The sequence below is a fragment of the Enhydra lutris genome, unplaced genomic scaffold (assembly GCF_002288905.1).
Source record: "Enhydra lutris kenyoni isolate GAN:26980312 unplaced genomic scaffold, ASM228890v2 scaffoldscaffold5, whole genome shotgun sequence".
In the NCBI taxonomy this organism is placed as follows: Eukaryota; Metazoa; Chordata; class Mammalia; order Carnivora; family Mustelidae; genus Enhydra; species Enhydra lutris.
This window is the reverse complement of record NW_019154089.1, coordinates 18,678,905-18,694,410: the sequence shown is the minus strand read 5'-3', so window position 1 is coordinate 18,694,410 and position 15,506 is coordinate 18,678,905. Positions and strand designations below refer to the sequence as shown.

Sequence of the window (15,506 nt, the reverse complement as noted above, 5' to 3'; positions counted from 1 at the left end):
CAGCCCCACCCAGCAACTGATGCGGGTGAAATTATTCCACTTCCAGATTGCAGAAACTGAGGCCCTCATGGGTCAAATAACGTGCGTGAGGTCACAAAACAAACCCAGCATTTGCAGCCTGATCTCTCTGACTTGAAAGCCGTATCTAACCCCCTGCCTTCTGAGGATCTATACGTATTTGTGACATTAGCTTGTAGTTTGCAAAAGGTTTATCCTACCTGGCTTCTCTGAGCAGCCCCCACAGCACCTCATCCCAAACTCATCTGCTCCCTCTTTCCTCCAAGCCCAATCACAGTTTGTAATGGTAAGAGGATCTGATTGCTTTCAGTCCTAGCCCGCCAGATCCATGAGGACAGGGACGCCTGCCTCTTTGTTCATTATTGGTCCCTCTGTTTAGAATGGTGCCTGGCAAGTAGATGGTGCTTAATAAATATTTGTTGAATGAATGAATAACGAAAAAAGCCCCAGAGCAAAAATATAATAAAAGACATTTGCAGAGTGCTTTGCCAAGAAACTAAGTACTTTCCCGTTGCTTTATCTGACCCAATCTTCACACCAACCCTTGAAAGGACCCTGTTCATGTTTCAGAGAGAAGCAGCCTGGGCCTACATGTACATTTAGTAAGAGAAGCGTGACTCGATCTCAAGGCTAAAGGATGGTGCCCTTGCCCATGCCCTAATGATCTCAGTGTGGGGATTTGCAGAACCCTTCAGATGTCCTGGGTCAGGCTACGCCAATGCTGGTGGGGGCAGGGAGAGGGGTGCCTGCTTTGCTTTCTAAAAACTCAGGATCTATTTGAGGCGGCCAGACTTATGCATGCAGAACATTTGGGAAATGTACAAGACAGCAGCCAGCATAGTGCTGAATTGCACATAATCAGGTGCCAACCACATTCCCTTCCTTAACTAATCTGAGTCTTTTAATACCAGATGGGGACCCTGAGAATAGATTTCCTATGAAACAGATGAAGAGCCAAGATGGAAGCCAAGGGGAAGGGCTGTGGCTGACTCATTTCTACACCCATCTAACCCAGCACGGTACCTGGCCACAACAACAGTGAGAGCGTCAGTCCAGGGTCCATGACTGGCCACGCTGTGTGCCAGGCACCTACTCAGGGCCTGATGTCACCTCCAGTCTTCACAGCAGCACGACAGGGTAGGTACTACTGTGGGCCACGGAAAGTGAAAGTAGGGTTCAGAGAAAGTACGCGTCAGGCTCCGAGTCACACAGCGAAAGAGCAGCAAAAGCAGCATGGGCACCCAGGCCTAGCAGCACCCCCAGGTCCAGGCTCCTCCTCTGACACTGCTGCCCCCGTGTGTGGTGGGCACTCGGGGACCTGCCCCCATCCGCGAGAATGGAAAGAAACATGACTGAGCGAGTGCGTGAGAGAAGAGGGAAGGGGACACACGCGTCTTGTGTGTTACACAAACAAGCACGGGCATGCTCGATCGGGACCCCCTGCGGGCTCTGACCATTTTACTCCTTCCTCCCCCAACAGCCTTCCAGGCGTGCCTTAAGGAGTTCTCCATGCGTGCTTATGTCAGAGCGATGGGAGGGCCTTCCCTGCAGAGCTTCCTGAGGGCACGGACGGCCCCGTGGGTGTGTATTACTCAGCCCCGGCTGCTCTTACACAATGCCACAGACTGGGTGGCTTAAACAACAGAAATGTATTTTTTCACAGTTCTGGAGCCTGGAAGTCCAAGATCCAGGTGCCAGCAGGGTGGGTGTCTGGTGAGAGCTCTCCCCTTGGCTTACAGATGGCTGCCTTCTGCTCCCTGTGTGCTCACAAGACCTTTCCTTAGGCATGCGTTCAGGGCTTGGGGGAACTCTCCGTCATCTGCTCTGAGCCACTATGGGTACTTCATCCCATGGGATCAAGACCCCAGCCTTATGAACTCGTTAAGCCTTAATTCCTTTTTCAGAGGTCCTGTCTCCAAACGCAGCCTCTCTCAGGGGCAGGGCTTCAACGTATGAATTTTGAGGAGACACAAACTTTCAGTCCGTAAGAGGGTAGATGAGGCAGGGATCAGAGCTGGACGTGGGGCAGGAGCTAGCTTACCTTCAGGAGTAGAAGGAGCCACCGCCAGGGAAGCCCCGCTTGGACAGAGCTGGCAAGATGGCCTTAGTGAGTACATGCTGGGGACAGCAGGACAAGTTGCCCCCATGGTTCTCTGCTCTCTGTGGCAAGTCTCCCAGAGGCGGGAGGGTGTCTGCTGTCTTCTCTGCTTTGACATGCATCCCCTCTGAGATGCTCTCTTTGTGAGCCTCTCACAGGCAATGTCTGCTGCATCATAGAGTGTGTGTGTGTCTGTGTGTGTGTGTGTGTCCATTTACCTATAGATAATGCCTAGCACCCAGGGAATCTTCAGGAATAAGGGAGCGGTTGTGCATGTAAATATCTGGTCCTTGGCTGACATATGAATGAATAAAGATTGATTGAGTAAGTGAATCTTTACCTGGAAGAGTGCTTCTTCCTTCGAAGAGCTAAGAGGATGTGGTCATCACCAGCTTTTACTTAATAAATGGGTCCCTGAGCAAAGAAAATTAGCCCATTCATTCATTCACCGAGATTGACTGCACCCCTGCCAGAAAGAAGAGGTTAAGTAGACAACATAGAGCCAAATTAGTAGTGGTTCCTGCTCTTAGGGAACCTTCTGTGTGGAGGGAGAGACAGACAGGAAAGGGACAACGGGATCCAAGGAGATGACTTTTCTGAAGGGCAAAAGCTCCAAGTGCTGCAGGAACCCCTGAGGCAGGCACCAGTTCAGGGCTAGGAAGGGATTGCTGGAGAACACGGCACTTGAATCAGATATTCAGAGGATGGGCAGCAGGTCAGCAGATGGAGAAAGAGGCGAGGGATGTTTGAGGCAGAGGGGACAACACATGCAAAGGCCCTGAAGCACAGCCATAGAGGGCACTAGGGAGGGTCTGTGTGGCCAGGACCCCACGGGAGCACTGGAGAGCACAGAGATGGGTCGATGAAGCCAGTCCCCAAAAAGCCCTCGTAGCTGAACTCAGCAGTTTGGACTGCATCTTGGTGACCTCACTTTCTTCCCACTGCTTAGAAGCAGCCGGTCATAAACTCCTCCAGGGTACTTTGCTCTCTCTGACCTGTAAAGTGGAACAATTGCGCTACTCTGCTTCTTCATGTGGTTGTGGGGAAGAAGTAGAAATGCAAGAATGGCCTCCTAGCCTTCTGTAGACACTCAAACGTTGGCCCTGGTCTCCCGGTAGCATGGGGAGGAGCAGATGCCCCAGAGACCAGTGATCCCAGAGGGCCGCAACATCCTCTCCCCAGCGAAGATCCCTCCTCTGTTCCTTGAGTCCTGGCCACTGTGATGGGTCCTCTCCTGACCCCTGGCTTCCACCCCACCCCCACCCTTCTTCTCCCGCAAGGAGAGCAGGAGGGAGGCCGCAGACCAGCCTCTACCAGTCCTGCTCCATCAGCCAGGCTTCTAGGCCTCATGGACACAGACAGAGAAGTCCTGGCAGTTATGAGAACTGAAGCTTTGGATCTGGTAGGGCCCAGAGGAGATCTCCCCAGCCCAGGGGTCCCCAGTGTCCTCACCTGGCAACAGGAGGTTGTGAAACAGCCCTGGATTAATCCCACATTCTGGCTAAGTCACTTCAGGCAAATTCCTTACCTTCAGTAAGCCTCAGTTTCTCTTTCCAGTAATGATTAGACATGACCTGTCTAACTCTCGGGGTGGGGGGGGATGTGGGCTAAAGGGCAATGCAAATGAAAGGGACAGATGTTATTAAGCACAACTTCCCCATTGCACAAAATAGGGCACATGTTTGGGTTTGAGAGCGCATTCAATGCTGAATAGGTGAAGAAAACTACTCTGGGTCCCTGGCCAAGTCTCAGGCCAGCTTTGTTCCTGAAAGGGCAGCTAATGGACTAGAAAGAAGAGAAGCAGCTCCTGAGGTCACTTGTATCCTTGGGGTATGCCTATGTGCCTGTATGGTTTGGCGCCTGCGTGAACGTTGGTAACCATAATGCCATTTTGCACTGTGCGTGTGTCTTCATGCCTCTGTGTTCATGCACCTTGTGTGGGGGCCCGTGGATGCCCCTGTGAACGTATTATGGGCTGAGTGTGTCTGTGTGTATAATAGCAATGTCTGTGTGGACTTGTGGAACTGTGCCGTATTTTCTGTGTGACTATGTGTATGTGTGTGTCTGGGGCTCTGTGTTGGGGGTCCTGGGATCTGCAGGCATAGTGCATAATGGGAACTCAGGCAGCTCCTACCTGGAAGAAGGGTAGCTCCTTTCAGGCTTTCAGGGAGCAGACCTGGCATTTCAGCACCACAGGCAGCTGAGGGGAACCCATGGGGGTGAACCATAACTTTGCCCTTTTGCATGAGATACTGAAATAGGGGTTGTGGTTCTGTGTGAGCTGCAGTGAAGACTCAGAGCAGGGAGACTGTTTCTTAAATTCAGCCATTACCCCCTCAGCACTAACGCACAGCCTGCCCCATAGCTGATGGCTAAGAAATTACTGGGGGGCTGGGGGAAGGTAGAAGGATGAAGGAGGGAGAAAGCCAAGGGAGAAACAACAAAGAGAAAACAAGGGTCCAAAGGGGCTCCTTTTACCCTCCCCAATTCTCAGTCATGAGAAGGTGGCCCTGGCGTTGGAGGGGCAGGAGGGACCCTTCCTCTCATGACAACCCAGTTAGATGTATGTTTTTCATCTCTCCCTGGGTAGACTAGAGTTTTCTTTTCCCCACCCCATGAATTCAGGAGGTGATTAAGATTTCCCTTGAAGTCAGTGATAGCGTACCACACACAGGGACACGCGCACCACACACAGGAACACACACACACACACACACACACACACACACACACACACACACAGCAATCTGCTGCTGCCCCCTGAACCCCACCCATCAGCCAGGTGCCTACCCAGGTCTGTGCGCCCAGGGGCGCAGCCCTGGAGCGCGCACAGCCGGGCAGGTGCAGGCGCGCAGGGCGGTGGGCAGCGGTGCCGCTACAGGCGCCCCTCGGGGCCCGGCCCCCCGCCCCGCCCCGCCGGGGTTACCCGCCGGCCGCCCCGCGCGCCTCGGATTCTCCCCGAGCGCGGGCAGGCAGGCGGGCAGGCGGGCGCGCGGCTCCGCTCCGCTCCGCGCGGTCCCTGGCTCTGTTCATTCATGATTGGTACCCGGCCCCCGAGAGCCACCCGAGCGCCGGGAGGGGAGCGGAGCGTGCGGCAGCAGGGGCGGGCTGAGCGCGGCTCCCGCACCGCACGCGCTGCTGGCTCGGGAGCCTCGGCCCGTGTCCGGCACCGAGCGGGCTGCGGGGCAGCGTCCTCGGCCCCTGGCGCGCAAAGCGGCCCGGCCCGGTTCCGAAGGCTCGGCGGGAGCGGCTGGCCCTGTGAGTCAGTGCATGTGCGGGCTGAAGAAGGAAAGAAAAGGCTCCCAGCGCCCCAGCCCCACGCTCGCTGAATACCAAGCTGCAGGCGAGCTGCCGGGTGTTTTGTTGTTTTTTGTGTTTTTTTTGTTTTGTTTTGTTTTTTTCCTCCTCCAATTCGGAGTAGAGGAGCCACACTGATTTCTTTCCAGGGGAGGGGAGGGGCAGGGCGAGGGGTCCCAAGTCGCACACAAGTCTTCACTGCCATGGGGGCCGTCATGGGCACCTTCTCGTCTCTGCAAACCAAACAAAGGCGACCTTCTAAAGGTAAGCCACCTCCTTCTTCCTTTTGTTCCCCTGGCTGGGTTTGGGAGTGCTCGGTGCTGAGCTGGGGTGTGCCACCCGCCTCCCTCAGCCTGGACTCTCCCCTCCACGAGGAGCAAGGGCAGGTTCTTATATCCAAAGGAGTAAGAAACCTGGCCGGAGGCTCGGTGTGAATATCATGAACACGCCGCTGAGAGCCAGGGTGGGCGCTGGCACCAGGGGTGGGGGAGACCCCCTCTGGGGCTCCAGGTGCCAGGACTTTCCTCCTGGAAATCTCTAGGAGCAGAAGGAAGAGTCGGATTCACAGGTGGGGGTGACTGGATTGTCTGAGTGGAAATGTTGGGAAGCTCTTTCCGTTCCCATGACGGCTGGCGATTGTGCAACTGTGGGCACCCGGCGAGAGTGCTCACACATTCACACACTCCTCCGGGTGGCAGTGCTGGTGCAGACCTAGGAGTCCATCATCAGGGAGAGGCTGCTCTGTCTGTCCACCCCAATAAACCTCTGCAAGCCAAAAGGAATCAGCTGTTACCAGGAGGTACAACTCCCAGGGCTTGTGACCCGGTGCACGTCCTGGTGGCTGGGGGCGTCATTAGGAGCGAGGGCATCACACAAGGGTGCTGCCATGCTCTGGTGACCGCTGGGGGGCTGAGGGCACTGTCAAGGTGTGATGGAGCAGTGAGCTTCTGTCAAAGATTAGAAAGTGTGATACCCCCTGTTCCATAGCTGCCTTTCCCCAGCTCAGACCTGCCCAGTCTCACCAGTGGGACAGTTGTCCAATGAGTCCCTGTGAAGTTGGGCCAAACATATGTTGCGCCATAAGGGACTATGTAAGAAAGTTGGTTGTTGGAATGGAAGGACAGGATGCAGTTAGGAAGAAAGAAAAGGATGGGTTTTGTTTTCGTTCATTTAATGCTCAAATCTTCTGGTGAGTGGTTGAAGGATTTTAAGTAACCTGACACTTAAACCTTCAAGTTCTGCCATTGGAGCTGAGGTTCTGGTTATAGGTAGGGGCTGTAGTTCCCCAGCCTTCATGCTGGGTAGTGATTAGAACCGTATTAAGGCAAGGGTGGACCCCCAAGGTGCTTGGTGAATCTGCTCTTAGGACTTGCTTGGTCTCTCCTGACTCATTAGGCAAATTTACATCTCAGAGATCCCCACGAGTAACCTGTCCTCAAAGGGTCCAGGCATCTGGCCCAGATCCCAGAGACATCAGGCTGGCTGAGCAATGTGGGATGAGATCTCCGGGTGCAGATCTTAGGTGATAAAGCTGGACTGGTGTTTACATCCTAGAACACGGGTCTAGGGCTGCACGAGTCATGCATCCTTCTATGCAGGGAAAGCTCAGCGTGCCCTTTTACCAGTCTTGGGCAGGCAGAGTCTGCAAGCCTAGACCCAGATTCTTGACATTCGGAGCCCTGCTTCTCACAGACCCTCAGATGCTCCTTGTGGGGTCCACCCTTGTGTGGGAGCAGAATTCAGCACCAGACCTGCATCATTTATCTGACCACTGTGAGGTCCCAGAGGCCAGGGGACTATGAAACAAGAAACTCGGGGACTTGCTTTAAAATATTTTCAATGCCTGTGGCTCTTCTGGGAGGCCTCTAGGTTTCACAGAAAGATCTTGAGCTCTGGAGTCTGGTGGGGTCTGGGCATGCAACCCAGCTTCATCACTCCCTCCCTCTGAGATCTCAGGCCAAACTTCATCTCTCTCAGCCTGTTTTCTCATCCATAAAGTGGGTGAGAATACTACCTCCAGGCAGGATACTGGATGTGGGGGGAGTAGAGGGAGGGAGGACCCTGTTTCATATACAGTGCGGGCTGAGCCACCAGAGACCCAAGGGAGATTGTTGTAAGAGCATGGAAATACGAAGGATGGATATGGAGGTTCTAGCACAGGATCGTGCAAAGATTAAGAGCTCAGACGTTCCCTTCTCCTACAAAAAATTCCAGGTCACTCTGGTGAATTCCCACAGTATTCCCAGAAGCCAGAGCTCTTTGCTGTCTCCGAGGACCCTAAGAAAGAGAAGAGGGGGTGACAGCATTCAGTGAGCCCTCCCTTACTGTGTGCCTGATACAGTGCAGCATGCTTTTGGGGCACTTTCTTATTTAACTCTCTCAACAATGCTTATTTGAAGCTCACAGCAGAACAAGGCTACTGGGCAGGCGGCCATGACAAGCTGTCCCATCCCTGAGTGGCCAGTCCCTCTTGCACAGAGTTCCGCCAGGTTGGCTGAATTGCCCAGGGCTCCAGCCGTGTACATTTCTCCCAGCATTTGCCCCAATCAGTCTTCTCTCACCATCTTCCTCTGTGGAATGCTGATCAGCAGAAGACCTTTCCTGCAGAGGGAGGTGACTTAGAAATGGGTTGGGGAGGCCAGTGGTCATGGGTCACTTCCTCGCCAGGTCCCTGAGCCTTCTTTCCCTCCGGTCCCATCCTGTTCTCAAATTTGAAGCTTTTCCTTGCTGATGCTTTTACTGGAACTGCTGCTATGATTTCTGAGACGTCAGGCTCAGATCTAATTAGAAGCAGTCAGAAGAGGGTGGTGGAGATTTTCAGTTCAGGAAGTGATCTCCCTGCTGGGTTCAAATCCAGGTTCCACCACTGTTGAGCTTGGTCTTACTCAACAGTAAAGCAGGGACAGTTGTAGTTACTTCCTTAAAAACCGCTGCTGGGCTGTGTGGATGTCAGGGATAATGCAAGTCAAAGGATCAGCACCAGCTTTGCTGTGTACGAAGTGGTCAGCACATTTTAGCTACTGTTCAATTTATGGCTCTACTGTTTGTGGCTTCCAAACGCCTAGAATAAGACCATCGTGGAAGTAGGCAGTGCCTCTGGGAGTCCTAACGGCTTATCTCTGGAGCCCCCTTCCGGTGCCGTCCAGGTAACTAGGACCCCAAAACCCTAGATGCGCAGACGCTGGCCCTGTCCCTGCAGCCCCCACTGACCTCCGCTCTATGGCTGGAAAATTTCCTGCTGAAAACTGCCCTGCATGTTTCCAAACTATAATTTGGTGGCACATACACGTTTTTTTAAAGTAGAACCAAAAACTCCACGTGATTAGTGCGGAGAGAAAGAGAGATGTGCCTAGCCCAAGCTGGGCGTCCAGGGAGAGCTTCCTGAAGGCAGCTGAAATCTAAATTAGTTTAAGAGCCGTGTCACTGGATAAAAGCATTCAAATTCATTTTCTTTCTCTGTTTGGGATCTTTGTTTGTCTTTCATGAGGAAGGAGAAAAGCCCTACTTTGGGGGATTCAGCCTCTGCCTCCCAGTCCCCGGTAGAATTTCTGGCTCCCAGAGTTTTGTATGTGCTTTTCATACCTGCTCTGGGCTTTAAAGAATAAGTCTAAAGGGTTGGGGTGGGGGGTGGCCAGAGAAGGATGATGTGGGTGCAGCTGCTGGGCCTGAGGGGGGCGGCCAGCAAGAGACTTTAGGGAGAACATCCCTGAATGATAAGACCATTGCAGGAGAGATTTTTGCCTATAAGGAAACGGGTGGGCAGTCCTCTGTGACCAAGAGAAAGCATTCAGAACCTTCAGGAAGGTCTGAGCTGGGAATCTCCAGAGTACTCATTGAATAGACGAGCAAACTAAATCCCACAGGTACTCGATGATTTTTCTAAGACCGTATGGCAAGTTAGAGACAAATGTGGGACTGGGTCCCTGATTCCTAGATCAGTGAGCACCTTGGAGAATTTATGGAACCAGAGAGCTCCTGAGGAAGCTGTGTTTGTAGTGTGTTAATCGGGCAGTGTGTTCAACCCAGAAGATCTGGGAGACCAAGGAGAGACAAAAAACTGGCAGAGAGAAGCAGTACCCTTGCTGTCACACAGCCCTTTATCTCAAAGGACCTTTGGCAAATCATTTCACCTTGGAAATGCCAGTTTCCTGATGTCTAAGAGAGGCATGCTAACTTACAGAGGTTTTGTGCTGGGCGGTGTCATCCACTTCTACATCTTTGTCCATCCTTTTCACTCTGTGTTACCCCTCTCCCCACCCCCTAGTCCAACGATTACAATTCCACCCATATCCCAAGACCTCACTCAGCTATTCCCACAGTCAGTCAAGAAGGCTTCCCCAGACACCAGGAAGCAGTGATTTCTTCCATCTAAGTTCCCCAGTTTTTTGAGGTGTGCGTTCTCACGACTCTCAAGTTATACATTGAATTGGGCACTGGATGGCGGTGTTAACCCCTTCCTCACCCACCCCCTCACCCCTCCAGGGTGTCAGCTTCTTGCGGGGAGCTTATCTGGATCATTCCTCATAGTCCCCAGCTTGGTTTCTTGCACATAGTAGGTACTCAAAGACATCTTTTCTGGAGGAAATTACAAATAATGGAATGGCTGGCCGCCCTCTGTTATTTTCTAGAATTGCAGACCCTGCAGGAAAAGTTAGCTTCCCGCTGGAATTTCAGTTACCAGCCCACTGCCTGGAATGAATTCTCTTATTTGGTCTGCTGGCTTTGAATTGGCTTTGTCCACGGAATGTACTGAATTTGTTTACCATTTAGCAGGGAGATGCTGAGAACAGTGTTCCTAGTCCCCAGCTCCTGATAGTCACAGAAGGATGAGGAGCCCACACCCAGTGCCAGGCACAGTTCTTGGGCCCCCAGTTCCAGAAGAAAGTCAGTGGGGATCAAGGTGAACAGAAAGAGGGAGGTGGGAAGATTGAAAGGTAGAAGTGAGGGACTACGGTCCAAAATGAGAAGGCTTTCAGCCCACTACCTGGCAAGGGACCCAGTCTTGGACCTCACTGGATACCTAGAAGGGCTTTGCTCTATAAATGCTTCACAAATGTGCAAAGGAACAGTGAGTGTGTGTGCCAACAAGCGAGTAGAAGAATGGTTGATTGAATGAATGGGGGATTAAATAAATGAATGAATGAAAAGAAGCAAATGAAGTATCGAATGAATGCAGGAAGGAATGATTGAAGATACGAAGTCATGAAGGAATGAATGGATCCATCATTAATGAATGAGCGATGAAGTACTAGGAGGGCTATAATGAAAGACTGTTTTTGCATGAAGAGTATTGATTGTCATCCTATCCCAGTGCTGGATCTAAGCTGTCCGCCATGAAACTCGGAAGGAGTCAAGGGTACAGGAAGCTCTGGTACAGATAATTAATCGTAAACTTAGAGCAAGCACTTCTTAGAAAGCTAAAAATTATGAATTCAGTCAAGAAGAGTCCTGGTAGTTTTTGGATATCAGTAGGTGTGTAGTGTTCTGGGGGAAGGAGAGAAGATGGGAAAGTATCTCTACTTTCACTCTTTTGTTGATTCATTAAAAAAAGAAAGAAAGAAAGAAAGAAAGAAAAGAAAACTAAAGCAATGACTGATCCAGAATGGCCTCCTTTGTATTTCAGGTTCACGTTTACCTTATCAGGGTGAGATCAGAAACCTGTACATTTGTCTACCCATGTATCTGTTCACTAAGCAATCTCTTAAGTACCCTTCATCATCCCTTCCCTGATGTTACCTCTGCCCAGGGTTCACTTTGGCTTCGATCACCCTCCACCGCCACCTCCCCATTCTCCTGGCGAACTCCTACACATCCTTCAAAACCTCATTCAGTGTCCTTCTCTCCCAGGCTCCTGCAGGCAGAGCACATCTCTCCGTCCCCTGCTACCTTTGCAGCCGTTGCGGCTTCCCCTTGCTATAATCGTGAACATTATGTGATTATGGATTTATACATTTATCTCTCCAACTAGCTCTAAGGGAATGAGTCTTATGCCAGGGTTTCTGTCAGGCCTGATATTGGGTCCAGAGCTGATGGATGTTGGCTGGGTGGAGGTAAGGATGGATGGATCAGGGTGTGTGTTCCTGATGGCTCCAACCAGGGCAGGAATGCGGCAGCACAGATCAGAAATCCAGGTCTGCTTAAGGGGAGAAGTGCTGTAAAGTTCTGCATAATGGCCCTGGAGGTGATGTTCCCATTCATCAGGCAGAGAATGAGCAGTGTTTAGGAGAGAGAGAGAGAAAAGGGGAGAGAGAGAGAGAGAAAAACTGACTCACTGGGAGTCTTGGGACCTTCAAACAAAGTTGACGTATCTTTAAATGCGTCCCCTCTCTCCAGGGAGTATTTTAAATGGGTCACCTTCAGGGAGTTGCCGTCATCGACTGGGATATCGCTGGCTTCCTATATCCTAGCCCTGGGAGCAGAATTTAGGATTAATTCTTGTGATTTCAGGCCAGGCAGGAATCCTCATTGGGGCAGCAGGGGAGATGGGAACCACACTCCACTCAAATCAGGGGACTACGGACAGGATTGCAAAAATGGTTAGGACCACTGCATGAAAGTAAGATCTTGGTTTAAACTCTGGCACTATGTATGACTCCTTAGCTGAACCTCCTTGGGCCTCCGTTTCCTCCTCTGTAAAATGGGGCCAATGACTGTGTCTCCCTTACAAGGTTATGTGTTATAGGGTCAAGGAGGGAGTGAGCACAGGTGTGATGATTTAAGCAACTTGGTATAGTGCAGGCTTTGCTGCTGCCTTCATTCCATCTCAGAGCAGGTCCCTTCCTCCTCTGCTGCTTCATTGGCACCATGACTGGGCAGTCCTTGGCGAGCTCTGTCCCTCCGAACTGCCACCTCCGTCCGATTCCATCCCTCTGGGACCCAGAGCCAGCACAGCACTGGCCACTGGAGTCCTGGTTTCTCTGGTAACTCCAACAGGAAGGTGGAAACTTTAGATGATGAAGGAGATTCCTAATGGTGAGCTAGGAAAATGGGGATCATCTGTCAGGGTGAATTATAATTGATGTTGACTGCTGCTCTTTGCCAAGCACCTTCCTCGGCCCTTTTCCTACATTATTTTCATAACCTCTTCCCAGCCCTGGAGGACAGACCCTATTACAGTTCCCATTTTGCAAATGAGGAACTGAGGTTCTAAGAAAGGAAGCTCCTTGCCCAGAGCACACAGTTCGTGGATAGCCGCGCCCATTTCTGGCTGACCCCAGGGCCTGAGCTCTTAGGCACCACACCCATCCCCCTCCCCTCCTGGCCTCGCCACAAGGCAGAACAGCCCAAATGGGGAAAGTGGACGTTGGGGAGAAGGCATTCCGGGATAGACCTCATTAGCCATACAGAACAACCGAGCCATCTGCAGACCCTGAGCAAAATGCTTTTAGCCTCATCTCAAACCACCCCTGGATCTGTTTCCATTTAATCTGACACCGCAAAAGCCTAAATATGAAATGATTGGGGGCAGAAGGCCAATTAGCAAATTCATTAATAGGATTAAACATCGCTCCCCCGCTCTAATCATTTATGTGAACTAAATTCTTTTCCCTTTGTTGCAGCCGTCATTGCCTGTCAGTGAAGGATCGAGCACTTAAATCTCCAAGTATGTTAGGATTCCAGACCTTCCTAATCAGGAAGCAGAATCAGTCAGTGTCTGCACATGGTGGGGAGAGGCAGGGAGGGGTCCGTCAGTGGGCGCACGGTCATCCTGGCCAAGGAAACCAACACGAGGCCTCGCTGGTGCATCCACTTTCTGTTCCCTCGCTGGCTCCCTTCTGCCCTTGGCCGTGGGTTGGCCTATATCTTTAGGACACATTGGCAGGTGACGTGGCGGTTTGGGGCATATACTCCTAGACCTGGCTTCCAACCTTGGCTCCGCAGCCTGTCAGCTCTGTGACCTCAAGCAGGCCCCTCTACCTCTGTGAACCTTCATTTTTACATCTAGAAAACTGGGATGCTGAGAGTCATTTCCTCCAAGGTTGTTAGGACAATGAGGCAGTCTCGCTGCCATGTGAGAACTTGTTGGAAATGTAGTCTCTGGTCCCTGCTGGAACAGAACCTACATTTTACTACAATCTCCAGGTGGCTTCTGTGCCCGCTGACCTGGGGCCCAGATTCTAGTACGTATGTAAGTGCTTATGTGTATGTTTCTAAGTTTACATGTCAAGCTGGAAGGGACCTTTGAAGCCTCCTGGTTCAAGTCTCATTTGAGATAACAAAAAGGAGCCCCAAGGAGGTGAGTGGCTTGCCCCTAGTCACGAAGCCGGAGCGTCAGATCTGGGATCTGAACCCCAGGCCTCCCCGGTCCCGGCTGTCGTCACACGAATCACTCTGAAGTCTGATCTCCCCAGAAGAACATTTCTTCAATGGAGCTTTTCTTTCTTTCTTAAATAAAACAGAAGTGCAGGGCTCTATATGCCCATTAAGTTTTAATTTACTAATTTGAAATGTTATTCCAGCCAAGTGAGATCCTGAATCTTGATTCTGCCAGCCCTCCCTTCAGCTGTACCTCCAGGTTCTGTGACACGTGAAGATATGACAAGGATGCGTTCTGAGTCTTCGGCGGGTTGTAACTCAGACATGGGCCGGGACAGAGGGCAGGCAGAGCTGTGCGGACTAAAGTCCTCTCTCCGCGAGGGATTTCCTTGATAGTGCTCTGAATCGTAGAGCAGGCTGGCAGCCCAGATTCTGTACAAAGCCTCGGTGTGGGATTTGAAGCCAGAAGGTATGATGGAGTTAGAAGGAGTCTAAGAAACAGAGGAAGAGCCTGAATCGTGGAAGTTAAATGCCTTTTCCATGGGACATAGTAGGACCTCCCTGTTGGAAAACCAACAAGCAATCCTGCTAGCTGTCAGAGGAAGCTTCCTGCACTAAACGTTAAGCAGCACTCATCCAGGATCAGTAGACTTGTTTGGGATAGACACTGGAGGGATAAGGAAGCATTGCTTGAGGAGGGATTCGAATTTTTTCAGGACCTGTATGTCCCAGACCCTTCTTCATACCCAATCTCCTTGAACTTGTACAGTAGCGCTGCGATGGTTCTAGTGTCAGTCTCCCTTTGCAAACTGGGGAACTAAGGTTCAGGGAGGTCCCATGTCTAGTGATGGAAGAGCAAGGGTTTGGAGCTTGTCTGATACCAAGGCACCCCACCGCATGCCTCTTCCTCCGGCCTGAGGCCACACCCGGGACAAGCAGGCCTCAGATGCCCAAGAAGAGATTGAACAACAGCGGCTGGCTTCTGAGCCCTCGGGAACCAAGCGTGACAGCCACCAGCCTCCCATTGGTCCTGTCACCTCCTCACTCATGTAGACCCTGGGCCCCAAGGGAGAGGAGGGCTCTGCTGGCAGCCGAGGGAGGGTTCTGGAGACCCCACAGCACCTGGCTTCCATGTGGGGCTGAGGCTGCACCTTCTCTCCATCCCTGGCACTCACCCATGTGCCACTCTCCCAGATGGCCTCACTGCCCACTCAGCAGGGGTCTCTTCCAGAGGCTTCCCTTCTCACCTAGTGAGGGCAGCAGGGGACTCACTTCCTTCCCTTTCTCCTTTGCAGACTGCCAGCCCTGGGTTGGATTAGGACTCTAAGCCCTCAAGGTCCTTCAGCTGAAGGTGATTGTGATGCCCCCTCCCCCCGCCTTACCAACTACCACTCAGAAGGCTCACAAAGGAAACAGTCAAATAAGTCTAAAGAAGTCAAATGAAATTTGAATTTTTTTTTCCATGATGACTACTTTGTTGATTTAAAAAGAAGTAGATAATAAACTTTCAAAACACTTTTTTTTTTTTTTTTCACAATTTTTGATGCTTCCACTTTGCTGGTACTTTAAGCATCTCTTGAATGGGCCTGTTGGGTATTTTTGCATCTGAGTGGGAACCAGAGAGGAAAAAGAAAAAAAAAAAAATCCGTATTGAGGACTTACTGTCTATGCGCCAGGCACTCTGCAAGGTGTTGACAAATATAACAATAGTAATATAAATACTATTTTAAAAGCTCTCGTAGTAAGGAGAAAAAGAATAGTAAAAACAGGGGCGCCTGGGCGGCTCAGTGGGTTAAGCCTCTGCCTTCGGCTCAGGTCATGATCTCAGAGTCCTGGG

The 15,506-nt window shown here is 51.4% G+C and overlaps 1 protein-coding gene across 5 annotated transcripts in view; it reads left to right on the top strand.

Annotated features, from left to right (window-relative positions):
• LOC111140971 (potassium voltage-gated channel interacting protein 1) overlaps positions 1 to 15,506 on the top strand; it is a 344,579-nt gene that overhangs the window by 120,917 nt on the left and 208,156 nt on the right. For 2 of the 5 annotated variants that reach the window (XM_022493254.1, XM_022493256.1), the window contains exon 1: positions 5,617 to 5,677. The exons of 2 other annotated variants lie outside the window; for them this stretch is intronic. In XM_022493254.1, the coding sequence (XP_022348962.1) occupies positions 5,617 to 5,677 (61 nt within the window). Of the gene's footprint in view, positions 1 to 5,511; positions 5,678 to 15,506 lie in introns of those variants that run through there. One more of the 5 variants, XM_022493255.1, reaches the window with a different exon arrangement.